This window comes from Martes martes, assembly GCF_963455335.1.
Source record: "Martes martes genome assembly, chromosome: 1".
Classification (NCBI taxonomy): domain Eukaryota; kingdom Metazoa; phylum Chordata; class Mammalia; order Carnivora; family Mustelidae; genus Martes; species Martes martes.
In genome coordinates, this window is record NC_137888.1 from 3,026,287 (window position 1) to 3,044,610 (window position 18,324).

At 63.9% G+C, this 18,324-nt stretch overlaps 1 protein-coding gene across 2 annotated transcripts in view; it reads right to left on the bottom strand.

The window, feature by feature from the left end:
- Positions 1–568: 568 nt before the first annotated feature.
- Positions 569–18,324, bottom strand: part of PDE9A (phosphodiesterase 9A) — an 80,897-nt gene continuing 63,141 nt past the window's right edge. Inside the window, exons 8-19 of one of the 2 annotated variants that reach the window (XM_080817055.1) lie at positions 17,474–17,549; positions 15,613–15,687; positions 12,499–12,585; positions 11,655–11,759; positions 11,409–11,491; positions 10,271–10,427; positions 7,545–7,658; positions 5,299–5,403; positions 4,464–4,592; positions 3,285–3,380; positions 1,778–1,886; positions 569–996 (exon numbers count right to left, since the gene is read on the bottom strand). In XM_080817055.1, coding sequence (XP_080673181.1) covers positions 1,794–1,886; positions 3,285–3,380; positions 4,464–4,592; positions 5,299–5,403; positions 7,545–7,658; positions 10,271–10,427; positions 11,409–11,491; positions 11,655–11,759; positions 12,499–12,585; positions 15,613–15,687; positions 17,474–17,549 — 1,120 coding nt within the window. In that variant the 3' untranslated portion in view covers positions 569–996; positions 1,778–1,793. Of the gene's footprint in view, positions 1,000–1,777; positions 1,887–3,284; positions 3,381–4,463; positions 4,593–5,298; positions 5,404–7,544; positions 7,659–10,270; positions 10,428–11,408; positions 11,492–11,654; positions 11,760–12,498; positions 12,586–15,612; positions 15,688–17,473; positions 17,550–18,324 lie in introns of both variants that reach the window. The other variant, XM_080817056.1, reaches the window with a different exon arrangement.

The window sequence follows — 18,324 nt, forward strand, 5'->3', positions numbered from 1 at the left end:
GTGGAGTTTGCGGAGAGGGAATGAATGTGTGGAGGACACTAGTTACACCAGTGCTCATGGAGCTCAGACTATGCGGGGCCTTTCCAGACTTCTCTGAGCGGAGCCTTGTCCATCCAGGGAGGGGGCAGAGGGGGCGTGCGAGGCCCGGGACGCACCGAGGCTCTGAGTGCACGCGGGGCGCCGGGGAGGGCTCGGGGGTGCGCACCGCCCACCATCGAGGGGTGTAGATGCACGCAGGGCGCCGGGGGGAGGGCCTGGGGGCGAGCGGCCGCTCAGAGCCTGACTGCCATTCAGCGGGGGTTGAGTCTCCCTTTATGGACACAAGGTCACCCCAAATGTCCCCAGTGCTTGTCCCCAAAACAAAGGCAGGAAGAAGGGACCGCTCTCCTCCCGAGGCCCTCAAACGGGCTGAGCACAATCTGCGGTTTGAGGTGGTCATTGCCCACCTCCTCATACGCGGGCGTCAGCCTGGTGGTGTGTTCACACCCGTGTCCCACAGCCGCCTCAGCCCCACGCCTCCCCGCACACAGCCGCCAGCACCCCTCACTGCTCACAAACAGGACACGCTCTGGGTACCGCCTGAGATTTAATCGTGAATTTACACGGGATGGGGCAACATGGGACACGGGAGCGCCGGTCTGGGATACACGTGTGGGAGAAGCACAGTTCCTTGTCTCCGCGTGGGGCTGGGGGCTCGGGGGCTCCAGGGACTGCCGGAAGCAGCCCCGGGATCAGAGCGCTACCAAAAAAAAGTACAATACCCGTTTCCGTATAAGAATATATTATTTAAAAGACAGTTTAAAAATAAAAATTCTGTACAGCATCATGAATTTCCTTTTTTTTTGTATCAGTGAACAAAATAGTTCTTAGAAAACACGGTCTTGTGGGGGTCAGGCCCTCAGAGTCCGCTCCCCCTGCTCTGTCGGCTCCCACGAGGCTCGGCTGGCCTGGTCCGCAACCGCAATCCAGGACCGGAATGCCTTCTTCAGGCTCCGCCTGCTTGGAAAAGGAAGAGCGAAAAGCTTCTGTTGGGACTGAAAACGGGCAGGAGCTCTCAGACCTCACAGCCACTGTAGACAGTGCCTACACACCGCACACGCCGTCGAGCACATTTAGGCCAAATAAAACAATTCTGGTCCCTCTTCTGAACCACTGGAAAATACGATGTGCCCAGGAGACAAAACGCCAATGTTTACGAGCATGGGAGGTGTCCCTGCATTCTGCTCGTTCGGTGGACAAAACGATAGTAATGAGATTATTCCGGCTGGAGGAGAGAGTCAGGCTCGGGGGCTCAGAGAGGTGGAGACACTTGTGCAGGTCACTCTGCTTGTCCTAAGCTCAGCGGGGCCTCTCGGGGGCCTGCGCCTGTCCCTGCCCCTCCGTACAAAGTTGGACCCTGCGTCCCACGCCCTGTGCCTGGCACGAGACTCTCTCCAGTGACCCGTCTGACCGGAGGGGCTGGTTTGCTCTGACACGGGCCAAGTGAGCGGCCAACGTCAGGGGCACGGCGTACGCTCACAGCCGTGCAAGTGACACCGCGTTTCTGGGAAGCTTTCACGTGCTTTCCCTTGTACGTGGCCCGAACGTTCTGACCGATCCTGTGCTGTGAGCCAAAGCCTGTCCCCTTCCTTCAGAGCCAGGGTCTATGAACTACGGGCGAGGAGTGAAAGTCTCGCTTATTGCAATGCCGTCAGCCACTCGCGCTTTCTGTCCTCCCTCCTCTGTCCTCCCCACCGCCCCACAGACCGTCACTGCCGCCCGTGTCCGTCTGAGTTACCGGAAGCACCAAGGTATCAGTTGAGGATGGCCCTCTCTTCGCCTTTCCTCCCGTCTCTGCTTCCCTCCCTGGGTGCGTCGGTGTCCCCGGACGTCAGGCCCTCCGTCTTCTGTAAGCAGGACAGAGCAGGTGGCAGTCAGGTTCCGGGAGCCCACGTGTGCCCGCTTATCTGCTGAAGAGCTTCCCGCGGACTGAAATGCTGACAAGCGTCACCGAGACGGATGTCGGCAGCCGTCTGCCCACCCACTGGCCCTGCCGCGGGAGGCCTCGCCGACTGGGCCACGGTCCGGAGCCTGGACTGCTAGCTCGCCCGGCTGCGGAGCCCCGTGGACTGGCAGGCAGGGGTGATCACGGAGGCTGCAGCCCTTTCTCCTTTGTGGGTCTGTCCCTTCTGGGGATAGGAAAGCATCCTGGGCTCCGAGAGACCTTTATAGTGAGGGCTCGGGGTGGGGGCGGCGAGGAACGCCAAGGTGCTTTAGCAATCCTGCCGGGGGCCTTGCCGGGAACACCTGCTCAGACATGGCTGTTTGTACCGTTTGCTCTGGAGTCCAGGACCTCTCCTCGACCTTCTGGTAGAGGGACCTGACCAGAGAAACCGGCTGCGGGTCCAGACTGCCCATCGACCAGCAGGCAGTTCCTGGTGACGCATTGTACACAGAGCAGTTTGGGGGATGAGAGCGACACAGGGTGCCTGGGAGACCACCGGGTGCTCAGCGGGGCACGGGGGCTCCCAGCAGCAAGGCCGGGGGCACCATAACTGAGAGCCCTGACGGAAGGGAGCGGCAGAGACCGTATGTGGTGGGCTGTGTGGCACAGCCGAGGCCGGACCAGGACAAGCGTGGGGCAGCAGGGACCGTGCTCAGGCTGCATCACGGCCCCTGGGGAGAGGCGCAGCGGTGGACCAATGGCAGGCACACCCTGGGTGGCTGGACATCTGGTGGGGGGGTGCGCGTGGGTCTCAGGAAGCAGGGGACCCCGAGGAGAGACGGGCACACACCGACGCCCGGACTGTGCAGCCGCCTCTGCACCGGCTCTGAGCATGTGAGCTGACCTTCCCGGACACAGCACCGGACCTCCCAGCACCCCGACCCTGAGCGGCCGAGCCGCCGTGTGTGAGCTCCGGGATGTGGATGGTGGCTCTGTCCTGCGGGGAGAGACTCGCCCCGCCGTCCTGTCCCTGAGCAAGGTCAGCCTGGGGCAGGGGGAGGACAGGGACACACACAGGGCCAGGGCACTGCTCTGAGGGGGCCTGAGACGCGGAGAGATCCTGGCCCCTCCGGTTACAGCACGATGACTGGGGCGGCGTGACCCCTCCAAGGGCCGTGGGGCATCAGGGGAGTTTGGTCTCACAGAGGGTACAGATTTTCTGGTTTTCCGGGGTCCGGGTTTTGGGGGAATGGAAATGAGCTCCAGTCCAGGGAGCCCTCCCACCGCGGCGCCTGGGGCGTGGAGTGGTTCTCTCCTCCCGCCGCGAGGAACGCCACCCTTCTCCTGCGGCCCATGTTACCTCCTTGGCCGCGTCGTCCATCTGCTTCAGTCCCTCGTAGCGATCTCTGGATTCCCACAGGGGCTGGAGCATCAGTTCCTCCACCATAGGGAAGAGCTGGGAGAGACACACGGGGTCACGGTCTGTCGCTCTTAGGGCGGCAGAAAGCGTCTGGGACACCGGGGGCCAGGACCACACAGCAGCCGCCACCTGCCGCAGGGTCCCTGGTGACCACGGTTCTGAGTCTGTCCGGTCCGTGGTTCCTGGAGACCCGCAGGCCTGCCCCTTGTCCGCCCACCTCCGGGTCGCGCTCTGTTTCTGTCCTCTCACTTTCACGGACCTGCCCACAGCCCGCCTGTCCCCGAGCGTCCGTTGTCCAGATGCCAGCCTTGCCGCTAGTCTCCTGACAGCCCCGTGGCTGGAGGAACCAGACCCTGGCTCTGGCGTGGACTCGACCGCCCTGCCATCCCTGCCCCGTGGAACCCCGCGCACGCAGCCCTCAGCCCTGGAATGGCTTCCGTGCGTCCCTGGTCACATCCCGGTCCTGCGGCAGGGGGGAGGGCAGTGCCCATGTGGCGGTCCTGTGCCCCTGCACCCGCTGGCCGTGATAAAGGCCCGGAAGTCCAGGGAAGGAAAGTATGGGGAGGCAGGTCCCCAGAGAAGTAGCAGCGAATGGGGTTTACGGGAGGACGCACTGAGGTGGTTCTGAAAGGCTGGTGGGGGCACAGGGCCGCGGCCAGCCGAACGGGCGCTCTGCGAGGTGGAGGTGTGAAGGAAGGCGAGGACCATCCTGCAAGAGGCGTGCGGGGGATGGCGGGGACTATGTGCAATGAGGGGGCAGCTCTCCCTGTGTTGGGGGCATGGGGAGCCATGGAAGGTTCAGGAGAGAGGCAGAGACGGTCTCCTTGCTGAAATCCGCCTGGGGATAGCCGTATGCCAGGCAGAGTGGGGCCGGAGAGGAGGGTCTTCTGAAGGCAAAGGGGCCCTGGGAGCGGAGGGCCTGGCGGTGGCTCCGGGGGACACGGAGATCGGAAGCTGGGGGTCACGAGCTGGGGAGGCCAGAGGGTGCGGGCTCTGGGGATGCTGGTGGAGGGGCCTCTGGTCCCACCTTAGATCGCACACGGGCATGCGTGGGAATGTGTGTGCACACGCGTGTATCTCTCAATGCGGCGTCCTCAGCACGTGGTGACAGTCACTCACCTTGGTCACCATTTCGAACATTGGGATCAGGACAAACTTGATGAACCCAATTTGGGCCGTGGCTTTGGTCACTTTGTCCCGGTCCATGAAAGGGGCCACGGGAAGGCCCTCGGACTTCTCGCGGTCGCTCTGTGGGGTGCAGGGGGCCGGCCGCAGCGTTAGAGAGAAACACCGTGGACTCTGGGGACTCAGGGCTCGGGGTGCGTTCCCGGGCCTCACCCAACCAGACTGCTCTGCTGTGGGGCCAAAGTAGCGACAGGGAGGGAGGCGGGATCTGCTGCGGCCACCGGACCGTTCAGAGGGCGTGTGGGGCGGCCGTGGGGACGGGGCACGGGGACGGGCCCGTGCAGCATGACACCCGGCTGCTGCGTGGCAGAGGCGGCCTGCAGGCCCCCCGGCCTCCTCCTGGGGTCTGCCTCGCTGGCCGGCTGGCACGGCCCATGTGGGCTGGCTGGGTTCTCTGAGGGCCTCCCCAGGGCTGGCAGTGACTGCCGACCTGCTTGGTGTCACCCGCCCCCGGGGGCCCCTCCTGCCTCTGCGGCTTCTCTTTCAGGCCACTGGCCGGACTTGTCCGCCCCATGAGCCGCTCAGTTACTGGTCACGGGTTGGGGGTTCCAGCGCTCGCTTTCCCAGGCTGCCCCCATCTTTCCCGTGTCAAGGTGTACCTGGTTATCTTGGGTGTGCACCTGCCGTGAGGGCTTCCTGGAGGCTGGGGGAACCGTCCGGGACCCGCTCCGCTCGTCCCCCTGGGCACCCCCCGTCGCTCTTCTAACGCGGAGCCCGGAAAGGGCCAAGCCGAGCGGCCGGGAGTCCGGAGGGTGGGGGTCGCGCTTACCTGCATGAAGTACTCTTCCAACAAGCAGTCCACCCAGGGCTCCGCGACTTCCATCGGACGGACCTCGTTGGAGATGTCACAGCATTTGATCAAGATCATCTTCAGCTGGAGGAGAGACCTGGGATCAGGCGCGCGGCACAGAGCGGGTCTCGCTGCTGCTGTCCGGGTCTGGACTCGCCGCCCCCAGGAGAAGGCGGTGTGGGCCTCTGCCCTCTGCTCCCGGGCCGTGTCTCCCCGGGAACCCGCGCGCTCTGCCTGGCGCCCCTGCACTTTCTGCTCGAGCCGCCGCTCCGGAGAAGCCTTCCCTCCCCCGGCTGCCCCCTTCCAGGTCCTGCTTCTCCTCCCGTCCTTCCAGCCTTCCTGGCCGCCCCCCGGCGCCAGATGGTGCCCCCAGCTCGGCGGCCTGCTGCCACTTCCTCCCCGGGGGTGACTTTCATCCTAGGAGACTGGCCCTCCGGGCCTGCTGAGGTTCGGGCCTGACGTGGGCCCTTTAGAATGACGGTCACGTCCAGAGCGCGTCCACGAAGCCCGAGGGCGAGTGTCTTCGGGACGGGCCGGAAGGCTGGCTCCGTGCGGCCCGGCCTTACTCCAGCATGACGGCCCCCAGGGTCACCGACGTCCTGGGACAGAGCGTGGGCCCCGGTTGGGGTCTGAAGGTGACCCAGCAGGAAGTCCCCCCGGACACAGCATGAGGGCTTGTGGGCCCTGAGTGGGCCTGAACTCTTTGCACCGGTCTTCTGGGAGGCCGCCGGGGAGCCTGAGCCGGCAGCGCACCTCTCTGCTCAGCTCAGCGTCTGGCCCGGCCCCTAGCTGAACCCCGGGGTGAACAGTGGCCCTTTTCCCTGTCCCTGGTCACCCCCCTTCCTTACCGTGCCCGGGAGTCGATCCCAGGCTCTGCGGGGTGGCTCCAGAGCTCAGGCCGTGACAGGGCCCTGCTCGGCAGGCCTCAGGGGAGCTCGCCCGGGGCCGGGGGCACAGCCTGGGCGCTGCGTCCTGGAGGGAGCCGTGCCAGGACCTCGGGCCCCAGCCATACCGGGCACAGCACCCAGGCCTGCTGCTGGGGGTGTCGGCGGAGGCCCTAAATCCATTCTGACCCTTTCCACTCTGGGGCCTTCCCCTCGTCCGCTGCCAGCGCCCCAGTCCACCAAGAAGTGGGTGCTTCTTGGGGGGCTCCCCAGCCAACGCACGGGCCCCTGGTCTGCCCATGGGCCCTCGCTCTGTGAGGGGGCAGGGGGCACCCTGCTCCCCCTTGCGTGAACAGCCGGCGGGAGGCAGTAAAGGAGGGATGGTCGCTCTGTGTGGCTCATCGTCCTGAAGCCTCGACCTCTGGCCTCCCGCCCCTGAGGGCCTTTCCTCACGTGTCACAGGGAACACGGAGGCCCCAGAGGGGCACAGCCTACTCGCCTCTCCTCCTCGCCCTGCCGTGGGGGACAGCACCTCCCGCACCCCGCTGGCTTTCCAGGAGCAAGGCTGTCCCTCCAACATGACCGCGTCTCCCCGTGTCCAGCCCCATGAAGGGAAGCCTGGGGAGGCCCTGGCTCGCGGGGACACTTTCTCCTGCTGTTACTTATGGAAGATGAGAGGTCCTTCCGCGCACAGTCTCTGTGTTAGCTAGAATTCCGGTTTGGGGACGGGGTGGTCAGGGCAGCCCGATCTGAGAGGGCTGTCCCGTTCGTCAGCTTCTGGGGACGGAAGGGGACCACCAGTGATGCCGGAAAGCAGGCCTCACACCCAGACCAGGCTCAGCGTCACCCCTTCCCTGAAGTCTGGGAAGGGCGTTTCCGTGTGTTTTTCTCTTAAAAGGGCAGGCGCGGTGCAGACGCAGGTGGGCTGTCCTCACTGGAGAGCTCCCCCTCTCTGGACGCCTGGCCCCTGCTCCAGGAGGGGTGAGCCGGGAAGGGGCCTTGGGGATCCCTGACTTGCCCGCCCGGAAGCTGGTGTGCAGGGGGCTTTCTGGGGCTGTGCCTTCTTGGGGGGACGGGCTTTGTTCTCAGCAAACCAGAGCAAGAAACATTGCCTTCACCACTCACCGCCTTCAAGTCAGAACGAGATGCACCATCAGACATACCGCCTCTCACCGGGACACGGGCTTGCGGGGGCTTCCCAGGCAAGCCTGGGACCGGACGCCCACGTCAGTCACGCCTCGCTCCAGGGCCAAGCGAGGGTTGGGGTTCCTTGGTTCCCAGCCTGGGCCGGAGGGTGGGACTCCCGCACCAGCCCCGAATGAGCTCAAACAAGGTACTTACAAGGGTCATGTGCTCCTCGTTGCTGTAGTCAAAATTCTCCATCGTTTCTTTGAAAGAATCCATAATTTCTGCGTGTCTTGCCATGTCAGTGGCTAAAATTAACGTGATCATCCCCTGAAAAGCGAAAGCAGAACGTTAATGCCAGGGACTGGCCCAGCATCCCTCGGGCTGCGGGCTAAGCCCTCTGCACCGGGCGGGGATGGGGGGCAGTTGGTCCCCGTGCCAACTCGACGTGTGTCTCTGAGAATCAGCGTCCTCATCTTCAGGATGAGGAAGCGGAGTCTGGAGGAGGCTGGGAGCCTCTCAGGCCACGGCTGGCGAGTGGAGGTGGGGGTTGAAGCCCAGGTGCCGTGAGCGAGCCCAGAATGCCGAGTCCGGGAGGAGGCAGCCTGGCCGGGCCTGCTTGCTCGGAGGCGGGAGGCTCAGCCCCAGGCTTCCTTGTGACGGCGGCTTTCAGGCAAGGACAAAGGCTTCCCTTCAATCCAGGAATCCAGGAACATGGCTGTTCCTTTCCCATCGCGTCGTCGAGGTCAAGAACGAGTTTCCGGGAGACTTTCTCCCGTTATGCGGTCCGCGCCTTTGCCGCCTGGGAGCCAGCAGAGTCCGGTTATACTGGTCAGCACCGTTCCACGAACACAGTTGTGAACGACGACGCCATCATGATTCCTTCATTTTTGTTTTTAAGTAGTCTCCAGCCTCAGATGGAGCCCAACGCAGGCTTGAACTCACAACCCTGAGATCGAGACCTGAGCGGAGATCAAGACTCGGGCCCCAACTGACTGAGCCTCTCAGACGCCTCAAGGATGTGGTGGTGTTTAAGATATAAATATTTTATTACCTTGTTAGCAGAAATAACGGGATTTGAAGCCGTGACCCTCTATGCACCCCGAAAACGTGTGAGGACACACCTCTGTGCTGTGCGGGGGCTGTACTTGCCCCAGAAAACAGCTGCAGAGTCCGGTGTGGAACTAAAATCAGGCGCCTGGGGGGCTCTGCTGGCGAAGCGTCTGCCTTCGGGTCAAGTCATGATCTCAGGGTCACAATATCGGGCCCCACGCTCCGCACGGCGTCTGCCCATCCCCCTCCCTCTGCTCGTCCCCAGGCTCGGGGTTTCTATCTCTAAATAAATAGATAAAATCTGTAAATGAAGTTGGGACAACTGATTTTATGCTCAGAAAATCTCATTTTCCTGTCAGTCCCTTGTCGGAGGCAGGTCAAGGCTCCTGTGTCCCTCTGGCGGGCGGCACGAGGAGGCGGGGCCTGCTCTGACGGTCCCCCGGGGGCGGGTCGCGCATGAGGGGCACCCGGCTGCTGGGCGTCTCCAGGCCGGTCCCTGCAGGATCTCCTCCCTGGGCTGGCGCGTCGGGGGCTCTCCGTGACCTGCCCCTTCCCGCACTTTGGAGGAGGACACGCCTCGGCTCATCCTGATTCTTGTGGCGCCCGGCCGGGAGGCCCCAGAGCGGGGGAAAGAGGCGGGAAAGACCCCAGATGAAGGGGACACAGCTGTGCTGAGAACTGGTGACTCAATGGTGACTGAACTTTGGCACCGCCCTGCGCACGGAGCTCCTGGAAGCAGGGCCGACGGGTGACCCTGGTTTACGAGGCTGCGGTTCTCGATGGAGGGAAGCCATCAGACCTCCAGGAGGGAGAGCCCAGACTCCCTGTCTTTATCAGGTGCACCTTGAAGCCGGGACCCGAGGCGTGGAGTGGGTGAGGGTCTCATCCGTGGGACCGCAGAGCCTGGCTCCTCCACGTGAAGGTGGCCCCCGGCACGCGTGTCCTGAGGCTGCCGCACATGTGCTGCTCGCAGGGTGATGGGGACCCGCAGGAAGGTCCCCTCACGGTCCAGAGGCCAGAGGTCCCAAAGCTCCGGGAAATGTCCTTCCTGACTTTTCCCGTCCCGGCGGCCCCAGGCGCTCCCTGACTCGGGTCCACGTCTCCGCCGCCGGGTTACGCGGCATTCCTCTCCATGCACGTCTGCCCTTCTGTCTCTTCTGAGGACACTTGTCATTGGACTTAGGGACCACCTGGATAAACCAAGCTAATCCCCTCCGGAGACCTAACTCAGCTACCAGCAAGGACTCTTCCCAAGCCCAGTCACATTCACGGGGTCCAGGGCAATGTCTTTGGCAGAAGGGGGCCACGGTTCAACCCACACGCTCCTCTAAGGGGTCCTTCTCGTCTCTTCCCTCCCTGGAAACATCAGAGGCAGCAGCACCCCGAGCTGTGTTCGGCGGGGCCGCCTGCCTGGAAGGGGGCGTCACTTCGCAGGGAGTGGGAATGTGTCTCAGGACTGGAGGGCGGTGTCCCCTCCCCCAGCATCCCTTGTCTGAACGTGCGGTGGGGCTGACTGGGTCGAGGGGGGTTCGGGAAGCAGCCAGTTTCTGGTAGGTTCGGTGCAGCAGGCGGGTCTGTCCAGGGCCTGCACGAACTCACGGCGGCCCTCTGGTGACTGACCAGCCTCTGGAACCCTCACTCTCCCCAGCTGCGGGCTGGAGACAGGACGCATCTCACGGGTATCGGTGAGATGCAGACCCTCGGGGTCCCGTGTATACGTGCGGAGGGCTCGCCTCTCCCGGGGGTGCCGCTGGCCTCGGTGGGGGAGGGGTGGGGCCGGGAGCGCAGTGGGGGGGCCTCTGCCGCTGGAGCGAGGGGTCCTGCCCTGGGGCCGTGCTCATCGTCTCCCCCCCACCCCGTGCCATCAGGGGGCCCTTGGCCCCACACACCTGTCGGATCTGCTTGAACCCGTCGGGCTGCACGTTGGCAAAGATGTTGCACTCGGGCCGGGCGAGGATCTGAAAGGCCACGGCGCAGTGGTGGTTCTCCAGGGGCGAGATGTCGTTGTAGCGGACGGCCAGCTCCGTGCGGGCGTTGATCTGGTACCTGCCATCGGAGGAGAGAGCACACGGAGCCTCGGGCACCCGCGGGGACGCGCTCCCCCGGGCTCTCCTGACTGCCTGCCGCCCCTTTCCCCAGACGCCCTCAAGGTCTACCAGCCCTGCCAGCTGGACGCCCCCAGCAGCGCTCCCCTGCTCCCAGGGACGGTGCCCCGAAGGCGCTCAGCCCTTCTGTCTGGGCCCTCGCCACATCGTCACTCTGTGCAAAGGGCAGGTGTGTGTGGGGGGAGGGGCACCAGCGCGTGTCTTCCCCTTTGAGCCACGGCTACGACCCTGGGCTCGACTGGGCTTCGCACATGGTCTCAGGTGTGAAGGGAGGGAGTGGACCTGCACGGAGCCCCCCTCGTCGGAGGGGCATGGGCGCCCGCACCGTGGGGGTCTGCCGTCAGACGGGACGGTGAGCTCTCGGCCACACACCTGCTCGAACAGCTGCGTCACCGGGCCACACGGCCTGGCAGTGATGCGGGGTGTCCCCCGCATCCAGCAACGGGCTGGATCGCTGTTCTGCAGAGCCTGGCCTGTCCGCCTGGGACCCCTCCCACCCGCTGCCCCTCTGCACTCCCTCTCCGCCTCGCCTCGGTCCTGCTGCAGACAAGCTGGGAGGGGGATCCGGAGAACGAGGGCGTCAGGGGGAGGCATCACGCCTGCTTCGGGTGGAGGGGAGGTCTGGCACCGCAGGGCTCTGGCCTGCCTGAGCAGATCGCACATCGCTGTGGGGCCACAGAGCAGCATGGCAGCCCCTGGGGGCTTGGGAAGCTGGAGTGTCTGTCCCGGGAGGCCGAGACCCTGGACCCAGCCAGCCCCAGAGTGGGAGCTGTGTCCTACGGAGGGGGGGCTGGGGGCTGGGGGCTGCTGAGGCCTCGGCCCATAGCTCCAACCTGCAACTGGCCTGCACTGGAAGCTGGAAAGGCCACTCTGATAACCAGAGAGCCCTTTAAAGGGGAAAAAAGAAAGATCATGTACGTACGTGTTGTTGTACCCCGGGTGGTCCAAATCGTGGCAGATGGCGGCGGTCATTAGAATCAAGATGTCCATTTGGGAAAACTTCTCCTGCAGAGAGAGTGGGCGCGGTTGAGGAGGAGGAAGGCCCGGGGGTGGGGTGGGGGGACCTGCCCCTCTCGCAGAGCAGCGGCCCCACGAGGGCGCCGACCAGGGCGGGCGCAGGTGGGGGCCGTGTCCCGAGCAAGGTGCCCGCCCCCCGAAAGGGACGCACCTGGAGCCCGCAGAGCCAGACCATGCTGTACATCATCTGGGCCACGCAGAAGCAGTGCCGGAAGTTGTGGAAGGGGTTGTTCCTGTAGTTATCCTGCACGCAGAGCTGTGGGAGACGGAAGCCCAAATGCCCATGGCCATGGCCTGCACACCCCAGCTGCCCTGTGGGCCGGCTGGTGGCTGGTGATTCGGGGGTGCTCTCCCAGAGCCCAGCGGCACTCCTGGGCTTGCTCGAGGTAGGGGCGGGGCGGCCTGGGGGAGCCACCCTGCGGCCAAGGGCAGGGGGGCGATGGGCTTTTCCCCGGGCTCATGGACACGAGGAGCCACGTGGGGACGGGACGCCTCGGGCACGGCTGGGGGCTGTCGGAGCGGCTCTGGGGCCCAGCCCTCCTCACACCTGTCCCTATTTTAGTATTTAACATCTAAGCTTTCCACACTTGGTTCCAAGCAGCATTTTATTTAAAGCAATTTGTGGCTAAACACACACGCACTCCCACACGCGCCCCACCTGCACGCACACGGTCCTGCACTCACCGCACACACGCTAACATCGACACACGCGCTCACGTCCCACGACTCCTCATACACGCGCCCGCACCCGCACGCTCGCTTCGCCAGTCCCTCCCAGTTCCCCGTATTTTCTCGCGCCCCAGAGCAGGAGCCGAGGGGCCGCGCGTGCTCTGGTGGGAGACGGATGGACACAGGCTGCACGTCCTCACGGACCACTCGTGGGCACGTCCCTCCGAGTGTGGGAGGCCCAGCGCCACCTGGAAGGTGCATGGATGCTCCGCTGCTGAGCAACGAGACCACACTGTCCTCGAGGGGCACGGGGGGCCCGCACTTACCAGCCACCTCCGGAGCGTGATGGGGTTGATGGAGAAGTCTCTGACCAGGCCCAGGTCATGGTACATGTGCTCCAAGCAACTCAGCATCTGCGGACACAGCGGCAGGAGCGGGCTGGTGGCAGGGGCGGGCCAGCGCGGCCGCCCGACCCAGCTGATGCCTGCAGCGCCCGGCGGTCCCTAGAGGGTGAGCCTCCCGTCTCAGGGGCCCTGAGGGCGAAGCCATGTTGACTGGGGGAGGGGGTCTCGGGACGCCTAGCAGGGACGTGGGGGCCTGGAAGAGCAGGTGGGCTGAGAAGTCAAGCGGGCTGCAGGGGAGGAGGGGCAGCGGTTGGGGGGGACCGTGTCAGAAGGGACTCTGAACCTGGCCGCACGGGAAGCCAGGCCGAGGTGCTGGGACATGGCTCCATGGGTCGCGCGCCCGAGAGCAGGTGTCTTGACGCCCTGTGCTTGGTGAGACTTAATGGCCTCCGTCCCCCGTACGCTTCGTGCGCCCCGAGGGGCCTGGGGGGACCAGACACACACTGTAAGGCGCCGCTCGTGCGGTCTGCGAGGTAAGCCATGTTCCCGCCACGGAGCCGTCATCTACAGAATTCTTGCTCAGGTTAAAATAGATTTGTCTTCAGTCCCAAAGAGGAATGATCGTCATTGTTGCGATCTATTTAAACGCCACTCGGGACCGCGGAGCTAATTAAGCCAGGGCAGAAGGACCGAATGATGATTAAAACGTGAGCGTCTGAGAATGCGGGCTCCGCTTTCTGGGAAGCAGGTCTTGGACGCAGGCCCCGGGAGACCAGAGACCCGCGAGGCGGGGACCACTAGGCACCACCTGGTGGCACGGGGCATGACACCAGCCCATGCTCCCCAGCTCAGGCGTGTGGCCCTGCCCCTGTCCCGTCTGCCAGCTCCCTGGGGCCTGTGCGGCCACACTCCCGGGCTGCCCCTGGTCATCGTGTGACCTTCTCTTCCCAAAAAGGTATGTTATGGACGGAACCGTGGCGCCTAAATCAGCGTGTTTAAGCTCTAACCCCCGACACGACTGTGTGGACAGAGGGCCTTTAAGCACTCATTAAGGTTCAATGAGGTCATCGGGGTGACCCTGGCCCATTATGACCGGTGTCCCCATGAGGAGAGGAGACCGGAACAGACATGCACGCAGGGACGACCACGTGAGGACACGGAAGGCAGTGTCTACACGCCGGGGGAGAGGCCCGCGGGCACGTGCGGGAGCCCATGGTGTCACAGATGGATTGTACTCCTCGAGGGGACGGGATGGACGCAGACTGTGTCATGGGCAGGCCGCCAGGCTCCGGGGTGGGGGGTAGTCCGGGAAACTGGCATGTGGCTGGGGTGCTGGTGCCCACTGTCCTGGATGCCGGCGCTCGGGCTGTGGCCCCGCAGCCCCCTCTGCTCCCCACCCCGCGTGCATGCACAGCTCCCGCAGGCCCCGTGAGCCATGGTGGTGGTGGTGAGGTCAGGAGTCCACAGCTGGAGGTGACCGGCAGACGGGACCATGTTGTCCCACCCTGGGACTTGTATGACAGTTCTTGGGCACCCGTTCCCGTGGACACTGGGCGGTCCCAGCTGGGTGGCCGCATGGAGATGGCTACGGGCACTCGCCAGAGACCGTAGCCCCGCAGCCTTCGAGCCCCATGCTCTGGGCTGGTGGCCATGCTGGGAAGAGCTCTGGCTTGTCAGCTAGTGGGGGACAAGGACACAGGAAGCCATTTCCTCTGTTTCATGATCCCGAGGACCCTGGCTGGGGCTGGGGCTGCTAGACACAGCGACAGCCCCACACGAAGGAAAACACGTTCCCGGACGTGAGCTGCTTTGTGGGGGGCCAGAAGCAGCTCTGGGGGCCTTCACTGTCCACAGTCCCAAATCCACGGCATCCCCAGATCGGCCAGAGGCCAGGGCTCCTGTCTTTGGGCACCTCTGGCTCCTGGCCGTGTGCCAGCCGCATGCCGGCAGAACATTTCTGGAAACCCCGAGACGGCTGAGCAGCCTGCCCCGGGCACTGAGGGGCCCACCCAGAGGCCAGCCCCACCTGCGGGCTTCACCCTGACTCCGACACCGTGGGCAGGCGGCCTTGCCCGCGTGGCTGCGTGACTCCTTCAGCCTCTCCGTCCACGGCGGGACTCCGTGGGAGATGCAGACGGAGCGGGCGGCGAGGGCCCGGTTCCAGGCAGGCGCACTGCCCTTGGGGACCGGGCTCTGCCCTCACTCCCCGCACGCGGAAGCCAGAGTGGTTTCCAGCCGCGGTGTCCGTGCACCCGCCGGACGCGGGAATCTGTGGTCGCCGAGCCATCCTGGGTGTCCTCTCGCCCACGCGCAGGCCTTCCCCGCCTGGGTCCCCTGCTTGGACCTGGGTCCTAGGACTGGTCTTCAAGGACCAACCTCCCATTTCTCCCGGTCACGCCTCCGCCCACCCTTTCCAGTCCTGCACGCTCCCGGGTGGCTGGATGATTTGGGGCACACGAGTCTGGCCGGGCGTGTGCGGTGGGACGATCCCTGGGACGCGGGCCGGCCCGCGGCGGGGCGGAGGCCTCTCTCAGTGCAGGAAGAAAGCCCGAGAGCCGGGACTTCAGTGACCCCAGGTCCTGGCTGGCGAGATGTGCCCTCGCAGGGCACGGAGCCCTCCTTGCCTGTCCCCTGCAGTGACCCGGCTGGGGGGCGGCCTTTCTGCATGTCTGTGTTACCAGAAAGCCGGACGAGTCGCAGATTTGGTGGGCATCGTGCCCAACACGAGGGACTTGTGTTCTCGGGGATCAGGAATGGAGGGGTACGACTCATGTTATTAGATTACACCGAACAGACGGAAATCTCCATGTTAGTGTTTTTTCAGCAAAAGGGGACACCGGGAGAACAGGCTTGCTGCAGGAGTCCCTGGTCTCCCCCTGGGGGACGCAGCGGCCCGGAGGGTGTGCGGGCTGGGGGTGCGCTGGCCTGCCTGCGCCTCTGCTCTGACACCCCCTTCCTGAGTCCCACGTCTGTAACCTCCTGAGCCCACCCAGAGTCAGACTGAGGGAGCGCCTGGGGACTTGAGGCCTTCAGCAGGCGGAGCTGCGGGGGGCCGCGGTGGGTCCCCGTGACACTGGCACTGGGGCGCTCACTCACCTCGTTGGGCTCCCAGAGCCAGACGTCGAAGGTGGGTTTCCTGAGAGCTTCGATGGTCTCCGGAGAGAGCAGGTACTGGGGAGGAAAGGGGGCTGGTTAGGCTCTGGGCTGGGACGAAGGCCGGTGACGTCGCGCAGGCCGGGGGACGTTTGCTCCACGTCCTCCTGCCCCCCTGGTCACCTGTGCACGGACTCCAAGGCCACACTCTACAAGGATTCTGCAGGGGGCCAGGCTCAGACCTTCCATCTGTGGCCAGACGCAGGGCCGTGGGGTGACAGATGTCCCCCTCTCAACGGCTGCCTAAGTCTCTCCGAAGTCGCGGAGACAAACTCCGGGTGACTCCGGGTGGACTGCCTCTCCGCAAACCCGACGGGAAAACACAGTGGAGTGAAGTCAAGGAAGAGGAATGAACTCGGCCTAGATTCAAACACTGGCCAGGAAGCGATTCGGAGTTTCTGCCTCTGGCTGCCGGCTGACACGGCACAGCCGGCCGGGCTGGGGGCTGCGGATCGGGGAGCGCCAGAGTTTGGGTCAAACTGTCACGGGGAACAGGCTGTGACCTTAGACGTCAGACCTTCACGGTGCTCGGGGATGGGATGGGATCTTCCCCGAGGTCTTTGGTTTGCTTGGTTTTTCCTTCATTTATTACTATTATTATTAGTCAGAGAGAGGGCAGGGGGAGGGGCAGAGGAGCTGGAATCTCAGGCAGGCTCCCTGCTGAGCTCGGAGCCCGACCCGGGGCTCGATCCCAGGACCCTGAGCTGAAGCCAAGAGCTGGCTGCCTAACCGACCGAGCCACCCGGGCGCCCGTTTGGTTTCTTGTAAGGAACTGCTACGGAGGTCGGACACCTTTCATTCTGGCCGTCCGCTGGGCCACGTGGGCCCCGGGGCAGGATCGGGAGAGGCCGGTCATGTGTTCCCGTGAGAAGAGGCCCCAGTGCCCATCTGAAGACCTCGGTCGATATGCCGCACGCATTTGGAACTGGGTTGGGGGAACCCCTCACAGGGCGGCTCCGGGAGGCTCCCTGTCCCCGCAAGGACCGTGGGCGGTGGTGGGGGGTCTGCCCCATGCCGGGCCTGGGACGCCTGTCCCCGTGCCAGCACGCAGACCCTGACTCTAAGCGCAAGCCCGAGGGGACAGTCTGCCAGGCCAGGGTCTCGCTCGCTCGGCTGAAGGCACGGCCAAGACGGTCACCGACATCATAAGACCCTGCTCTGTGGTGGTTTGAAGCCCCCCAACTCCCTGGTCACTGGGCCCTCCGCCAGGGCCTGGGCTCTCGCGATGGAGAAAATTCTAGAGGCAGAAAAGCGAAACTTCTCATGGTAACTACATACAGCTCGGGGCAGGAGACCCAAGGAGGCAGAGGTTAGGTGATTTTAAAAACGGAAGCTCCTGGGTGGCTCAGGTCATGATCCCAGGGTCCTGGGTTCGAGTCCCGCATTGGGCTCCCTGCTCAGTGGGGAGTCTGCTTCTCCCTGTTCCCTGCCTACTTCTCTGCCTACTTGTAATCTCTCTCTCTGTGTCAAATAAACAAAAACTGTAAAAAAAAAAAAAAAAAAGAAGCTCCTTACAGTACCGTCTGAGTGTAAACACCTTTACCAAGTGGGCACGGGGCGGACAGCGGGGAGGGGCTGTGACCTGCCAGCCTGGGGTCCCTCTGCAGCAAGCGCACGGCAGAGAGGAAAAGCACTGGGCCCGAGAACGGCGCGGGGTGGGGGTCCCACAGCCCGGGGCCACGGCGGGAGCTGCGTTTGCAAACGTGCGGACAGACGGGGCCTGGCCAGGAAGTCGGGGTGGCCGAGGGTCGGGGGCCCGGCCGGGGGCACAGACCGCTTCTCCAGAGCCAGAACTTCCTCTCACCTTGGGGTACGTGGGGACATCACGCGGAGGGCTCAGCTTGTTGTCCACAAAACTGTACCGACAGGGACAGCTGGTCCTGTGGGGAACAGCCAGAGTTAGTTGCGGGTGGGGTGTCCGGCGGGGGCCCCTCTGCAGAGCGACACCAAAGAAGCCCCAGCTAAGCCCAGACCCCACAGGCCCCCGTGTCCTCGTTTGTTATGGGAGCGTAAGTCGGCAAGCCCGGGACCTGTCATGGCGAACCCGCCAGGGACCCTGCCTGGACCCTCTCTCCGAAAACACGTCAGCTCCACTTCAGGCAAATTCCTAAAAAATCTTTTAACGAGGGAAGTAAAACACTTTTATTCTAAAAAACTCAAACAAGAGGGAAGTCAGCAAATTAAAAAAAAAAAAAGCCCCCACGTTACCTACTTCTTTCCTCTCAATCTCACACCCTGGAGATACCTTCTGTTAAGTTCGGGGTATCCTTCCAGAATTTTCCTTGGGCTGGACACACAGGGACAATGCCTTGGATTTTTAACAAAAATGGAAGTGTCCCAAACGCACTCTTCTGCCACTTGTGTTTTTCACCTCGCTTGCTGCAAAGTGTCTGCTTGTGGCCCCCAGAGCTCAGCCGCACACGAAGGCACGTCCTTCTGGGGTGCTCCCCGGGTGGGGGGTGCTATGCTGCCAATCCGGTCCCCACCACGGACTTTTAGGATGTTTCCAGTTTCCCCGGGAAACTACCTTTGAGAGATGAATTTGCTATCGGGCTCCCGATTGCTTCCCTTCACTTCTTGGTATCAAGGCACCTTCAACCCAATACGGCCAGAACAAATCGAGCCAGGCGTGCTCCGGAGGGAAGCCACCGTCCG